Raw genomic sequence first — 16,918 nt, 5'->3', positions numbered from 1 at the left:
GGCTCTACCCACCAGGACCTCCCTCATACAATATCATAACACTGGGCACAGCCGAACTCTCAGAAATGTAAAAATAGATATATAACAAATAAGCCAAGAGGCATAGGGGGTTATTCGTAACTGGTAAGGAAGCAAATGGATTAGTGCCAGCGAATGTGCACGCAGACTCAGTTCTTCTCCCCTCCTGTGGCGGACAGTTACATCTGGGGCACTTTCACTGGAACTCATGAGGCTGGTAAGGGCTGTAGCCTCTTGGGACCTTCTCAAATAAGACTCAGTGGTGAGAAGTTCCCGAGATGGTGACATTGCTCATGAGGCAATGGGAGGGCACAGACGAGCAGAGACAGGCTCCTGGACATATCCAGTGGGCTGGTCGTGCCAGCATCAATCTGTGATCTTCTAGAAAGCTTTGGTCCTCTGGTGCCAATTGTCAGCAATATGATTTTATTTGACAATAACTTATTCACTCCTTTGAAACATTTTCTATTCACATTTTTATTTGTACAGGTGTGTTTGTGCTATGAAGTATGTGTAGTGGTTAGAGGAACTTCTGCAGGAATTGGTTCTCCCTTCTGTCGAGGGGATCTTGGGGATTGAACTAAGGTGCTTAGGTGTTACACTAAGTACCTTCACCCAACGAGCCATCTCAAAGGTCTGCTTTTTTCCAAACTCATAAGACCTACAAATAAGTAAGGACTCAGCTGAATTATGTTTGGAGAACATAGTTGAATAAGAATCAGAAACCGTGTCCACACAAATATGTATGGCTAGATAGAGCTCATCACTCAAAAGGAAAATTTACCACACATTTTAAATCACAAATGGTGACAACAACTATAACACCACAAACCCAAAGCCAAACAACCTCTAATAGCTAGAACAAAATGTGTTTCATATGGCTTTACTTGACTTTTCACCAACATGGAAAATTGTTAGGAAAATTCCTCTCTATAGTGACTCCATCCCAGTCTTCCTTATCTCCACTCTTCGGTTTCTACTGGTCAGCCAGTTGAATGCATCTTTCCAAGCCAGGTCTTATGTGTGCAGTGATGACCTGAAGACTTCAACATCAGTTTCCCCAAAGAAGTTCCCTCAGAAAACTTGATCGTTTGTTCCTATCACCCGAGCTTCACAGTTGTGAGGTGTAGTGATTTCTAAGAACATGACCTTCATCTTTGGCTTTATCAAAATATATGTAAGTTTCAAGATAGCAACCAAATAGACCTTCAGAAATGTTTGTTCTTTAAACAATTTCATTATTTTAGTAACTGTGGTTGTGAGCATGAATCACTTATCTTTAGCCAACCTCAAAGAATCTACCTTCTTATATGTCATCATGTCCATAGTTTCCATTTTCATAATCTTTGCTGTATACTTTAAAGCCCCCATGACTCCCATTGCTAACAGAAGCTCAACTGTATGGACATAAATTTGGCTTCAATGTATTTAGAAAGGTGGCTCTGAAGGGCGTGGGCATCATGAATTATAAATCCATCATTTGGAAAAATAAAGGGATAGCTTAATTAATGTAGTGATGGATATGTATGTTTGATTGGGCTTGAGCATACTGGAAAATCAGAATCATTTAACACATAATTCAGTTGGTAGGCGCCTTGAGTCATGGGGGATTTAGAACCAGGACACCATGTGTAAGGGATGGAAACGAGAGAAGGCTTTTCCACTGCCTTTTGACGTTTTCTATCCAAATGAGGAGTCAGACTTAAACCTATCAAGACTCTGGTCATGATTTGGGAATAATTGCCATTATTACCCCCAAATGAGGGATAAAGAACTATGAAAAGGTAATAATAATTCTGCACAGAGTAATTAGGAAAGTCTTTGTGGAGTAGGTGGCATTGGAACAAGGCTTTGAAAAGTGAGAGAGTAAGAACTAAAGCTGATGGAGCAGCATACTTGCCATATTCAGGTCAGAGATAATGCAGGGCTCAATGAGGCCACAGGGAACAGAGATTCAACATTCCATTCAGGGAATAGTCTGTAGTTGTACGGGGCTGAGGTATGGAGTTTCTGTGATTAGACTTTTAATTTTATTTGTGAGGAAATCAGAAGCCACTTCTGGGTGCTAAGAATGGCAGGGACAGGATCAAAAGCATAATTTAGGCAACTGTATTTAAATTCATAACTGGTGTATCTGAGTATTGATATGTGAAGGTCTACAGATGATGCTGAATACATTTTCTGATCTCCAGTGGTTCTGTGAGTGAGTATGGTTTCAGATAATTGCATGACATTTATCTTGAACATTCATTTCCTTCAGATTTTTTAACTGAGTGTCTGGTAATTGCTCTCTTCACACCAAGGTCCCAGGTATAAGCACTGGTGGTTGTTCTTATTCATGGATAATGCTCCCTGTGTTGCAGTGATTTAGCCTATGAATGTGTTTTTGAAGATCTTTATTGAGTTTCTCTTACTGCATTGGGGGAGAACAGCAGCAAGACTAGCTGCCTTGCTTATACACAATCATTAATTTTGCTCCCATTGCTGAGTCTCTGTGGCTGGAGTTTGGTAAATTGCCTATTTGCTACTTCAGGTTTAATTTTGGTCCATCTCTTTTCAATACAGTCTTTATGAGAGTGATCCCAGGGGTAGCTTTAACCATCAAGAGAAATCTGAATCTGTTTAATAAATATATTTTAAAAAATCCTACTTATCAGTGATATGGATGTCACTTAGATAGGAGGATACTATTTTATCATGTACAAAGTCATGGGTCCTCTCTCTAGTATGACATAAAATAGAATATGGTGGTGCATGTCTGTAACCCTATTACTCAGGAGATGGAGGGAGGGTGATCAGTTGTAGGCAGATGTTTCTTTCCCAATCCCAGCCTCCAGTCCCAAATAACCAACACAGAGGCTTAATATAAATTATAAATGCCTGGTCAGTAGCTCAGACTTGTTACTAACTAGGTCTTACATTTCAAGTTAACCCATATTCCTTATTTATACTCTAACATAGGGCAGTACCTTTATTAGCATGACACATTCATCTCCTGTTCCCTCTGTGTCTGACTGGTAGCTCCTGACTTTGCCCTTCTCAGTTTGGCTTTCCTGCCTAACTTTATCCTGATTAGCTATTGACCAGTCAGCTTCTTTATTAAACCAATCCCAGTGACAAATCTTCACAGTGTACAAAAGGATTATTCCACAGCATTTCCCCCATTTTGTCAAAATAAAAAGGAAGGTTTTAACTTTAACATAGTAAGATTATATGTAATAAAAACAGTTATTAAGTAAGAATTACAGTTATAATATCCAATCCATTTGTATTTGGCAAAATTAGAGAAAATAATTATCTATCTTATTTTAGAGTCTAAAGTTTTACACCTAATTTACTTTCTATCATAACTAAGGAAAACTGTAACTATGATTATCTAATCTTCAACTCCATCAAAGATCCCAGAAGGGTGAAATGTTACCTAATCACAGGAGCATCTGAACATTCACCTAAAATTCCTCTGCAATGTTGGGGCATCCAACTCCAGCCTACAGGCACAGAGTATCTGACAGACTTTCCTATGAAGCAGGGAATTTTGAAGGACTGTCCTACTTTATGTTGGTGAAATTCAGCAGTCGCCTTTATTGTATCCTGCTGGTCCAGTTTGGACAGTAACTGTCAGTAATTGAGGCAAGGGCAGTTTCTTTACCCAAATGACTAACTCTTGCCATAAAGAAAGCAAACTCTATATGGAGTTTCTTTGATGTCCATCATCTTCTCTGGAGAATATTGGTGCTGCCAGGAACAGGCAGCATGTCTCACTGTCATAAAAAGCCTTAGGTTATTAAACATATTAAATGGCATATTTTGTAGGTCTTTGAAGTGTTTGAAGACCATCTGTCTATCTAAATGTATCTGTTTATGACCTTGAAAATATATCTAACATGACTATAAATTTGACTATTATAGATAGCTATTAATCTGTATTTTTTAATTATACATTACATTTTTTTTTACTTTATTAAAATACTGAGTTTATTTCACATGTATATTTGTCTCCCTACCATTTCCACATCTGATCACCACTATTACTATGTCCTATCATAACATTTCATGCATACTTAAAACCAAGTAAAGGGTGGAGTTCCATCCTTGAAAACTGAACAGGCATTTTAGACAACACATTCTTGGCAATGGAACCTGGACAACATTGATCAAACACAGTAGGGAAAGTTCTCACTTTGCATTATAAAAAGGACAGCCAGATATATCAACTGTTGCAGAAATTAAATAAGACGGAATTATTTCAAACTGTTTAAACCATTTTCTTAAAGAGACTTTCTCCACTGCCAGAGATCTTGAATAGCCTCCTGGTCAGTCATCTGGAAGCAATTCTTCACATAATTAATGAACTTGGCTTCCACTTTGGGAAGAGAACTACCTTTTTCTATACTTGCTTGTATTTTTGCCTTACTGTCTTTTACCGAACTAGGTCCCTTTGGTGTTTTAGGAGTTTTTTCCTGTTTTTTGAAAGACTCTTGACCCTTTGATCTTAGTGTTGATGGTTTTAAGTCTTTTCTATTTTGGTTTGATTTTTGTGCATTTTTGGCTGGGGTATCTGGTACAGATTTCTTCACTGGAACTTTTTCTTCAACTTCCTCATCATCAAAATCATCATCATCATCATCATCATCATCTTCTTCTTCATCATCCTCATCATCCTCGTCAAGTTTTACTTTTTTCTGTGGAACCTTGTTACTACCTCCAGGAGCAGATCCTTTTCCACACATACTTAGGAGTTTTACATCCTCCTCATCTTCATCTTCTGACTGCATCTTCCTCAACAGCTACTAGGTGCTGTCCACTACTGTGCACAGGCCCTGAACCACACTTCAACCTTAAGACCACAGGTGGTATAATTTCAAAGACCCCAAGAGAAACTGTTGGTTGTACAGACATTTCCAAAGTTGCCAGTGTTACTTTAATTGGACTGCCTTCATAGTTCATTGCTTCTGCCTCTACAATGTGTAATTCGTCTTTTGCCCCTGCCCCTAAACTAACCATTCTTAGTGATAATTGGTGCTCATTCTCATCATTATCCACCTTAAAGTGATAATCCTTGTCAGCTTTTAGTTCACAACTGAAAAGGTAGTTCTGAGGCCTGAGAGGGCTCATGTCCATGTCCATCGAGTCTTCCATGAGGTGGAGGCACGCACTTCGGTGTGAGAGAAGTCAGTTGGAGGAAACTGCCTACTGCTCCTCAGAACAGACACGCAGGATGGAATCATGCCAGGGCTATACATTACATTTTTAAATGAGTTGCATAAGCACAATACCCCAAAAAAAGAGTAGAAACATATACAGTATAATAAAATTAACTTTAAATTTCCATCAATATACAAAAATCCGTAACAATGTAAAATATTTAAGACTAATTGTTTTTTTTAAGTTTGAAAATTCAACAATCTACCTTTTTATCCTATCTATCCCCCCCATTTTTTTTGAGAAAAAGATCCTTGAATCTAATCTCCTTTGTTCAGATTTTTTTCCTGACCATTACCACTAACAACTTGTAACCAACCCCCCTTAAATGATAACAAACATCTTAACCAATATCTTGGGAATGTGGACTTTGTTTTTTTAGACTGTTTCCTGTTGTCTGAGGGCACTGGTAATCTTTGAGGGAACCTTGAGAGAATCAAGATAATTGCTAGGTCTTGGCTGGAGTATTCTGTGAGGCTGGATTGTCTCAGTCAGCAGCCTTGAAGCTGTTTTGGATGCTGGATCACCTGGTTCATCCATTTTTATTAGTGTCTGGCTCCCTTGTTCTAAAAATATGTAAACTTTTAAATGTAACATACATATTTATATCAGTATAAATATAGACTGTGCATTGTACACAAGTCAGCCAAAGATGATTTTTTTGTTATGTGTTTGAGCAGGTAAAATGTACATTACATGTCTTGTAGTTCTTTAAGGTTTATTTTCTTATGTCTGCAGTCAAGATTTCAGGGGGTCTTCCTTGATCAAACCTGATTTTCTTTTACCTGGAGTAAATACGCAGGCTCTCATTTCCTGTGTAAATAAAAGCATAACCTCTTTCCCAAAGTAACACATCTTTTGACTTATTTTGAAGTCAAGATATTTTTAAAATATATAGGTTGGTTGAATCTAGCAGTTTTCATAATCCAGTGTCTCTTACCAGCCCAAAAATTCAAAGACAACACAATAGCATCTGGGATCCAGACTCTTGTATATTTCCCATCTTTATATGGCTTATTATATTTTTGTATTACTCTATTCCTTTTTGAAGGACTTTTTCCTACCCATTTTCTTTTCTCTACAAAGCCTATACATATGTTTTAAGTCACTATAATCTGCTTAGAGGTTTGTTTTTTTTTTTTTTTTACATCTGAAACTGTCTTTACTGCATATCTATAAGCTTTTTATCTGCGTGAGCAAAAATCCTAAACCTGCCACATGATGCACAGCTAGGAGATGCCTCTCTGTACTGCCACCCATGTGAGAGACTGCAGGAACCTGCCATGCTACTTAGCTCATGGAGTGCTGGCAATTGCTAGGAGATGTGTTTCTGTACCATGGCAGGTACAAGAGACACAGACTAGGAAGTCATGTCTGGCTCTGTTTCTGTGCTTTTAGAACCCCTTTTTAAAAAGCTTTCTCAGGTGGATGTACATGGCCCCATGTTGGGTGCCATATCTAGTCAGAGTTTCTTGTCCCATACCAACTCTCAAATAATCACTCAGAGTATTAATGTTAATTACAAATGTTCAGCCAGTAACTCAGGCTTATTACTAACTAGCTCTTACACTTTAAGTTAACCCATATTCCTTATTTATACTCTTCCACATGGTGGTAACTTTATTAGCATGGTACGTTCATCTCCTGTTCCCTCTGTCTCTGGCTGGCAACTCCTGACTCTGCTCTTCTCCTTCCCTGCATTCTCAGTTTGGCTTTCTTGACTAAACATTATCTTGTTCAGCTATTGGTCAGTCAGCTTCCTTATTAAACCAATCACAATGACAAATCTTCACAGTATACAAAAGGATTATTCCACAGCAATCAGAAATTCTAGATTATCCTCAGTTTCTTTCTTTTTTAAGGGTGTGCTTTTTCGAGACAAGGTTTCTCTGTGTAGCCCTGGCTATCCTGGAACTTGCTTTATAGACCAGCCTGGCCTTGAATTCAGAGTCCTGCCTGCCTCTGCCTCCCAAGTGCTGGAATTAGAGGCATGCACCATCACACCTAGCTGTCCTTGGTTTCTAAAAGAAACCAACAATATTTGAAACAATAAACTACATGTCAATGAGATTAGAAAAGGGAAGAGCACTGTGGTAAAAAGCACACAATAGCTGGTCAGTGGTGGCGCACGCCTTTAATCCCAGCACTCAGGAGGCAGAGGTAGGTGGATCTCTGTGATTTCAAGGCCAGCATGGGCTACAGAGTGAGTTATAGGAAAGGCACCAAAGCTACACAGAGAAACCCTGTCTTGAAAAACCAAAAGCCAAACAAACAAAGAAAACAAACAAAAGCATACAATAGAGCAAAGTTGTTCTTCTCAAGGTGCCAGGCAGCAAAGAGAAAGGAGACAGGGTCTAGATCCCAATGTCCACTTCAAGGGCATACTTCCAACCATCTGATTCACCACTTACAGCACCATCATCTGAGACCAGTGCATAAGCTTTTAAGTGACAGTGAATGATCTCAACCATAAATTTCAGTTTATGTTGGTCAGATGACTTTTATTTTCTTTCAGAAGAGGTCTTTGGTTAATCCGAACCATATACAGACCTAGTGTAGATCACAAGATCAGAGACTTTCAATATGAGATTATAATTCAATGAGACTTTTGATATGGGGATGGATATAAAAAGAAAGAAGATAAATAGAAACAATACTGAAGACAGGAATAGACTGTATGGTTGTTCAGCATGGTCTCATTTCCCCCTTTTTATTTCTCATCGCTATTGAAGCTGAGCCCGGCATGTCATTTACTTTGGCCACCGTTATTGGATAAAATATAGGCTGGTATTTGAAATGTACCTTTCTGGCAGTACTTCTGCCATTGCCATGAACAGAGCATATCTTGGGGAACTTGCTGGTCCTAGGAAAAGACAGACATAGATCAGAGTTTTCTCAGTTCACTTACACACTTGCAACTTGAAGCTATCACGCAGATGACACCAGAAATATGAGTTTGGGAATAAAGGCTGACTTAGAGCTTTCATGCCATGGAAGGTTGGGGTTCTTTACTATATACATCAATAGCTGACTGATACAATGCTATATCCTAGCTCTGGGCTATGTACTGAATCATTTGATCACATTTTGAGATGCATGTCTGTGAAACTAGCACTTGGGAGCTTGAGGTAAGAGGATTGCTGTGAGTTTGAGGCCAGCCTGGAATACACAGTAAGTTTCAGACTAGGCTGGGATAAAGTAAAAGACTCTGTCTCAACTTCATCCCCTGCCTTCTGCAAATAGACTGTAGCACATAATAGCTAGTCTAACTATTAGTCCCTTTTTAAGTGTTTCTACATTGTTCAAAATTCTGGAAATTTTCGTTCTGATCTTTTCCTACTGTTGATCCTTTTGTTAGAAATCACTGGTTTTGGATGAACATGCCCAGTAGAAGCCTCTTTCTTTTGCCTATGATATTTGACAGAAGTAGAAATGTCACATAGCAGGACTGGGCTAGAGCCATGTTATGAAGCTCACAAAGCTCATTTGGGCTTCTCGGCTATCTCACTTTATATAGATATTTATTTTTCAATGATGTATATCACCCTTAACTTTTCAAAAAATTATTGAGAGTTTGCTTCTCAAACTAAAGAATAAAATCTGAAATGTTTACTTGGTGTAATGGCTAGCTCTACTTGTCTGCTTGATACCATCTAGATTCACATGGGAAGAGAGTCACAATGTGAGCTTATCTAAATTACATTGGACTGTGAGCATGTTTGTGGGGATTGTCTTGATTCTGTTAATTGATATGGGAAGACCCAGCCTAAAAGTGGGAGAGATCATTTCCTTAGTTTGGATCCTGAATTGCATAAGAGAAAACTAGCTATGCATTCTATGGACTGATCCCTTCTGAGCTGATGTTTTATAGGTGGGAAGCTCTAGGTTCAACCTTATTGGAACCCACATTACATATTAGTATTTGATTAGTGCATGGCAAGAAAGAACTACTGAATCAATGCTTCCTTCTTTCCTTCCTTCCTTCCTTCCTCCCTTCCTTCCTTCCTTCCTTCCTTCCTTCCTTTCCTCTTTCCTTCCTTCCCTCCCTCCTTCCTTCCCTCCCTCCCTCCTTCCTTCCTTCCTTCTTCCCTTCCCTACCTCTTCCATCTGTTCAAAGCTACTATAACAAATGATTTTAGTGCAATAAGCTCTCTATCCAAGTGCCAGGGTCTTATATTTGCTCTCTGCTCATGACTTTTTCTGATTTCTACCGTAAGAATTGCCTTTATGAATTATTTTTAACAGTCATTGACTCATTTAAGATACTACACAATCAGCACAATTTACTTATTTTCTATCCTGTGGCTGACACCACAGGTGGTTCTTTATTAAAATGGAGTATGCTTGTTCCTGTTCTGTGGGTGGGGTGTGCTGGCATGTAGGGATGAGACAGATGGCGACACTTTGTTATAATCCCTTCAACTCAAAAAGTAATACTATGGTTGAAATTGAAGCTGAGAACAGAGCCCTCCTTATTGATGGAGATGTGAGTGGTAGCACACTTTCTGCCCTGTATCATTAAAGCTTAACCCTGACTGCAGATGCCCAGGGTTATCCTTTTTTGCTTCATACCTCCTATGGTTTGTGCAGGCTAAAAATCACACCTAATCGTTGCAGGAAGCCAGATCTATGGGGACTGAAATTTTTTAGTTTGTACAGAGGAAAGCTGGTTCTCAAACAGATTAGGTCAGTTTTCCCAAGGCCAGTAGCTAGTGAGTAGTGGAGGAAGATCTGCATATTGTCTGAAAGGAGAAATTTTTATTGTACCTCTAGTACATAGATACATGCTATCCAAAATAGCTCTATAGTCTGAAGCACTGGCATCCTGGGAAATGTGTTGTCAGTGAAATTTGAGGCCACATTGGGTAATATTGAATCAGAACCTTCTGTTTACATAAGATGCCCAGGTGACTTGCATGCCCATCAAAGTTGAGATGTACAGAGGTAGAGTGTAATTTGTAGTTAATAAAGCATAAAAGTACCCCAAATTAAAATGTGTATGATAGGTCAGGTAGTTCTAATATCAATCAGTCAAGAGACAGAAGAGACACAGGAAACAGAGGCATGGCATCATTTGAAGGACAACACAGAATAGATTTTTGCCCTAGTAAATAGCCTGGAAAGATTTGTTGAGTTGTAGATACGATAAAGAGAACAACACTAACTCAGAGTTAGGCAAATGTCGAACAAATTTCAGAACATATAGGATAAGGCAGAAGATGGTTAAAACTTCCATAGAAAAGAAATACATTAACAGTGGTACCCAAGTTGGATGGCTATCTTAAAAAAATCAAATGCTGTTGAGGATATGGGGGAAAAGAGACCTTTGTTCACTGGTGGTGGCAGTATAAACTGGTACAAGTTCTATGGACATAGATTGGCGATTTCTAAAAGAACTCTATCATATGATCCAGTATACCAATTCTGAGCATATACTCACAGGAATCTATATTCTACCACAGAGGTGGTTGCATATCTGTGATTACTGCTGCTCTATTCATATGACAAGGGAATAGAATCATCCTAGATCTTCATCAACTGATTAATGGACAAGGAAGTGTGGAACATACATACAATAAAATTTTATTCAGCCATAGAGAAAAATGAATTTTTGAAGTTTGCAGAAAAAAGGACAATTTTTCAAATTACGTTATTAAATGAGACAATCAAAAAGGCAAATACAACATATTCTTTCTCATATGCAAATCTGAGTTTTGAGTTTTTATTTATGTGAGTGTGAGTGTGGGTATAGGTCCCAATCTGTAGAGGGGACCATGAAAGAGGACAAAGAAGTTTTGAAGAAGGAAGCGGAGGGAGTTGAAAGGTACAAGGGGCCTGGGACATGGGAGAGCACAGAAGGGAGGAAGATCAACACAAACAAATGATTATGCAAATGCCATAATGAAACATACTTTTAAAAAAGCAGATAGCAGTGGAATGAGGAACAGACATAAATATAGGTAGAAAATGAGACAATATAAAAACTGAAGGGAAATGTATTTGAACCTATTATTCCTAGAAAATGTGTTATGCATAGTCAAGAGCAAAGTAAATACATTTTCACTATGGAGGTGGAGATAGGAGAATCCCTGGGATTAACAGACGAGCCAGTTGAAATCTGGCAATTTCCACTGGGAATCCTTGTCTCAAAAATAACATTGAAGAATTAGAAAAAAATCCTAAAATTCATACAGAAACACAAGAGACCACTGGTAGCCAGAGAAATCCTAATGAGGAATAACGTAGCTATAGATATCACAATATGTGATATCAATCTACACTACAGAGCCATAGTGATAAAGTTAACATGGAACCAGTGCAAAAATAGACATATAGACAAATGCAACATAGTAGAGACCCAGCAATAAACCAACGTAGCTTTGGGCACCTAACTTTTGATAAAGGAATAAAAAACATACATTGGAAAAGACAGACTTTTCAACATATGGTAATAGCAAATTATATTGATTTGCAAAATAATGAAAATAGATTCATATCTTTCACATTACACAAAAATCAACTCACACTGAATCAAAGACCTTAATTTAAAATGAGAAATGCTACAGCTGTTATAGGAAAACATGTGAAGATATGTGTACAGGCAACATGTTTCCTAACAGAACCTCAGCAGCACAGGCAGCTTCAAAAGTTGTCAGTGTCCAATATGATTTCTAACTTTATTCTAAACAGCTCTCCTTGGCCATTAGTGGCTATGTGTTGAACATGCCTGGAACATGGAACTTACATCTAGTATGACAGGAAAAATGTTCAGAGGAATATGTAATTAGTGGGAAAATGATGCAATGAGTAAAGGCAGGAAGAAAAAGGCCCCAAAGCAAACAGAACAAGTTCACAGTTAAAGACGTACTGCATTGAGTAACATAAAATGTTTAATATTGAACTGGCCTCTAGTAGTTGAACTTCGCTGAAGAGAGCAACAAAACCTGAGCAGCAGTAGAAGAAGTAGGCATGACCAGGGAGAGTAGACACTTCTGTAAAATTCCTTTCATATAGTTAAGACTATACTGTCTGTATTTATGCTTCAAGATATTTTATAGAAAAGGTATTGAACTCAAATTCTAAAATATAGTTTCACTTATACCAATTTATTGATGAAGTTAAAATTAATTGTTTTAATCCAATCTTATTTTTAATTAATACCAATTATTTACTTCAATAAAATGTTCTTTTAACAAAAGTGGAAATAATAATAAATTATAAATAACATCAATAATATGACTAGTGAGAAACTTTCTTTGAAACCAACCCCTGGTTGAAAGTTAGACATCCCAAGGTGCAAACTGAAAAGTACAAATACTTAGGCACTTTAGTAATTTTGTAGGAAAAACTCTGTTTCTAGAAGTCACCATGCTACACATAGAAAGTCTGTTGCAGAATATTATTTTAAGGTGTGTTACATTTGTTTCTGCTCTGGAACATTTGTTTCATGATGTAAAGATGTGTTGTATTCTTTTATGTTGCATTTGTTTAACTCTGTGAAGCTGTATTATTTTGCCTGTCTAAAACACCTGACTGGTCTAATAAAGAGCTGAATGGCCAGTAGCAAGGCTGAAGAAAGGGTAAGCGGGGCTGGCAGGCAGAGAGAATAGAAGGAGAGATCTGGAAGGAAAAAAAAGAAGGAGCAAGAACAAAGAGAGGATGATGCTAGGGGCCACCCACCCTGCCACCCAGCCAGCCATGGAGTAAAAGCCCAGAGGCAAAAGATAGCTGGTAATTAATAAGTCTCTGTGTGTGATTTATTTGGGTGGTGACTGGCAGGTTCCCCAAAGGAGCAAAAACAACCAACAACAAAAATCCAGTGATTTTTCACTACTCTCATTCTCAGAGCATCTTTGGCTCCCTCAATTCCAATTTGGCAGCCCTAAACACACACACACACACACACACACACACACACACACACACACACAACACACACACACACACACACACTGATACACAGTAAAGATTCAGCAGGTTGTATATACATACATACATACATACATACATACACATATATAAAATAATTAAAGAAAAAGAGGTCATGAATTTGAGAGGGAGTAAGGGGTATGGGAAAAGCTGGAATGGGGAAATGGAAGGGGGAGGGTAGGAATGATGCAAATACAGTATTCATGTATAAAATTCTCAAAAAAAAAACCAACCTATCATTACCATGCTATTCAATAGATCTCCAGAACTTATTATCCAGAGGATTAATTTTAAAATAACACATTTAAAGAACATTAAATCTCGACTCCGTTATTTAGTAGTGTATGTATTTGAGCACAGCATTTACTTTCCATGGACCTCAGTTCATGGTCTGTAAAGTAATCGCAATAATAACATTCAACTATTAGTATCAGAAAATGAATATAAAAGACCTGACAGAATGTTACAATAGATATCAGATGTTGAAACGAAACACTATAGATATCCTTGAAAATACATCTTTAAGCTGAGCTGGTAGACCTTTTGAATATTGATACTGTGGCCTATTTATGATTAATGCGGTGCTTACAGGTCCAACAGAGAACAAGTAAAATAGGGACTAGCACATATGAATCTAAGCACTAAAAATAAACCTTAAGGGTGGTCATCCCTTTTTCAAGAACTGTTTCAAATGATCCAATCAGAATTGTACTCATACTAGCACCCCTAAATGATGTAACCTTGTGATTTTCCCCTTTAAAAACTGAGCTTGCAGATAGGTGGGCACTTCCTCCAGCCTCCACTGTGTTGGATGTATTGGACGAAGTCCCTGCCTAGGCTTGCATTGCTTTTGGATATCCATAATTAAACCTTGCTTTTGCATTCTGGCATGCTTGTCTTTGGTGGTCTCTCTGGGGGTCATGGTCTAGGCACAACATGTCCATCTATTCATGGAGGTCATAGGACAACTTGTAGGAGTCAGATCCCTCTTTCTACCACATGGCTCCTTAGGATTGAACTCTGGCCATCAGGCTTGGTGGCAGCGCCTTTACTCACTGAGTCATCTCATTGGCTCCATGCCTAATTTTGAAAAGATCAGCTCATTACACATTATCTACAGCCAAGAATTCTCCATGTCAAAACATTAATACGATTTATCTCGAGGTACTGGGATTATGGATAGTTTCAGGTTTTTTTTTTTCTCTTTGCTTATCTGTTATTTCCAGTTTTTCTATAAGAATGTGGATTATTCGTATTAATTTTTAAGTCAAGAAAAGCCTCTTTTAAATTGAACTTTATCAGCTATATTCAATGTGAAATCCCTTTTAGAGCTGATAGAGAAGATTACATATGGATATTCATTTTAAAAATGGCAAGGCCAGGCTTTTCTTTATGCACTCATCTTTTGTTCACTAAATAAGAACAAAGATTGTTGGTGGAGAAAATAGCTGGAGAGGAGCTATGGATTAAAAAGAAACAGGGTGCTATACCCACGGATTTCCCAAACTGGTCATTAGATAGCAGGGAGGCAACACGGGGTATTTTCATTTGCTACGACAAGGTGGCATGATGGCTCTACTCTGGATATAGGAGGCCATTAGTAAGTTCCAAGTGAATCTAGGTCAGGCATAAAGGGTTCCTGAGTATTGGGGGGGGGGTGCAACTAGGAAGAGTGGTCTTTTGGACAGATGTGGAGCTGGGTCAATCCCAGTGGGCTCTGATTTTCCTATTTCCAGTTTATTTGATATGTGACCTTGTATGGGGTCTTTCACCATGGATCAGGTTTTTCTCCTCTCCAAACACAGAACCTCAGTAACATGTCACTTGGAGAATGCAGACTGTGGGACAAAGGCAATTGTTAGATATGGTGATATTGTGTTCCCTGAAATATTGTGCACTCTAATAAACTTATCTGTGGTCAGAGAGCAGAACAGCCACAACATTAAACATTTAAGATTCATGCTACAGTTAGAGTCCTAGGACTCATGGCCACCAGCCAGATATCTCTGTTCACTAGTGCCAGGTCTAGTCTGTTTCTGTCCTGGATAAACTTGCCTCTCGGTGGGTTTTAGGGAAGTGGCACTGAGTCATTTCTACTTCTGAGCTGGCCCCATCCCACATCTCGCTTCTCCACCTTGTTTTGATGGCTGCTATCCTTGCTGTATCTTTAGGAAGTTTCCTGTCCTGGACACTTTTTCCTTCCCTCCCTCAGACCTTTCTTTACATAAGGTTGCCGCATCGGATAGACGTGCTGGGAACAGAAGTACTACTCAGGGAAGCTGGTAGCGCAGCTGAATTTGAACATGTGACACAGCTCTTCTTAAAAATCCCGAGGCTCACCAGTGTTAGACGTTCCTCTCGGACATGTTTGCTCATGGATCTTTTTCTATTTGATGCTAGGAGTTTTCTGAGCTAATACTGTTTCCCTGCTTTTCAGTCACCTGGGAACAAATTTCTTGGCTACACCACAGAGTTCAGTCCTCATCTAAGTTACCTTCCTACAACTTCCTCAAGAAAATAGGTTTCTTCAACTCTTCAGGTCTCCAGGAATTTAGTTTGAGCCAGAAATTAGTTTCCTTGTAAATGGAAATTTTCCCAATCTAGCGCTATTGTTAGTCAGAAACACAGAGGCTACATCCCCAGAGCAGGCACGGTGAGAACAAGTTGAGCTTTGCTGGTTCCCTACTGAGCAGTTTCTCTAGGTCTGCTTTGAAATTGTAAACTCTGTAATTTAATTGTGCTTAAACATTTGTTTCTTCGTTCCTTATTTCTCCATTGATTTTTGTCCAATGCTTTGTTCTGTTTCACACAGGAGCATCATAAATTTGGTTTGATTACTTCCTTAGGTCGTACAGACACCGGGCTGAAACATAAATAAACATCAACAAGGACTGGAGCTACATTTCAAAGGACAGTCGTGGAGGGAAGAGAGGAAGAGATTCCTTTGAATAGCATTGCCAAGATCATTTCAACTGCTTGAAAACAGCTGATAAACAACCAGAAAAAAAACAAAAACAAACACTGAAGCCTCCCTTTCAGTGAGCCTTACTCGTCTAGAGGGGGTTGGGAAGCAGCCAGTAGGTGAATCGAAAGTCGATTGGGTTTGCACCATAGGAGACCATCTGTGCCAGCAGTTCTTGGACTCAGAAAGGGAAAGATGGGTAAGGAGCAGTCCCTACAGGAAGCACATTTACAAGGAGCAGAAGAAAGCATGTCCACTGGCATGTTTCCCAAGGGGCAGGAGTGTGTGAATTACCTATGAACAACAAACACAGTGATAGTCATTTTCTCTAAGCGCGAAGGGCGTGATTTTTGGAAGAATACTGCCTGACTGGATGCTTAAAGCAAACACACATACTGCAAAGTCAGCAGTAGACCTCTAGTAAAACTCAGAGCCGGGGTTCTGGTGCCAACCTAGAGCATCCCCAGAAGACAGCCAGTAGCTTTCTTAGCCTCTTTGCTTCAGATGACCTTTCAAGCCTTCCAGATCATCACTTCTTTATGAATGAGACTTCCAACGGTAATGGCTTTTAGAGATGAAACAAATTTTATATTTTGTAAATATTTAAATAAACTATACTCACAGTTAAAGAAATGTAAGTGAAAATTTATTTATCCCATATTACATTTGTAATTAAAATAATTTAACTCTAGTTTTACTTTCTGATGCGTGTCTTGCAGTTATGTATGTTTATGGGGGAGATGTTTGCCCACAAATTTTTCTAAACTCACAAAATGAGTTTTCTTCCTATAATAGTGTTTTGAAACA

The 16,918-nt window shown here is 38.6% G+C and overlaps 1 protein-coding gene and 1 pseudogene across 1 annotated transcript in view; one reads left to right on the top strand and one right to left on the bottom strand.

Moving 5' to 3' along the window:
• Phf14 (PHD finger protein 14) overlaps window positions 1-16,158 on the top strand; it is a 202,261-nt gene extending 186,103 nt beyond the window's left edge. Inside the window, exon 18 of the mRNA XM_028894650.1 lies at window positions 15,996-16,158. Within this exon, the coding sequence (XP_028750483.1) occupies window positions 15,996-16,016 (21 nt within the window). The 3' untranslated portion in view covers window positions 16,017-16,158. The remainder of the gene's footprint in view (window positions 1-15,995) is intronic.
• On the bottom strand, window positions 3,965-5,291 carry LOC114710474 (annotated as a pseudogene).
• Window positions 16,159-16,918: the final 760 nt, after the last annotated feature.

Source organism: Peromyscus leucopus, chromosome 3 (genome assembly GCF_004664715.2).
Source record: "Peromyscus leucopus breed LL Stock chromosome 3, UCI_PerLeu_2.1, whole genome shotgun sequence".
NCBI classification, from domain to species: domain Eukaryota; kingdom Metazoa; phylum Chordata; class Mammalia; order Rodentia; family Cricetidae; genus Peromyscus; species Peromyscus leucopus.
The sequence above is the reverse complement of the archived record's forward strand: the minus strand, read 5'-3'. Positions and strand labels throughout refer to the sequence as shown.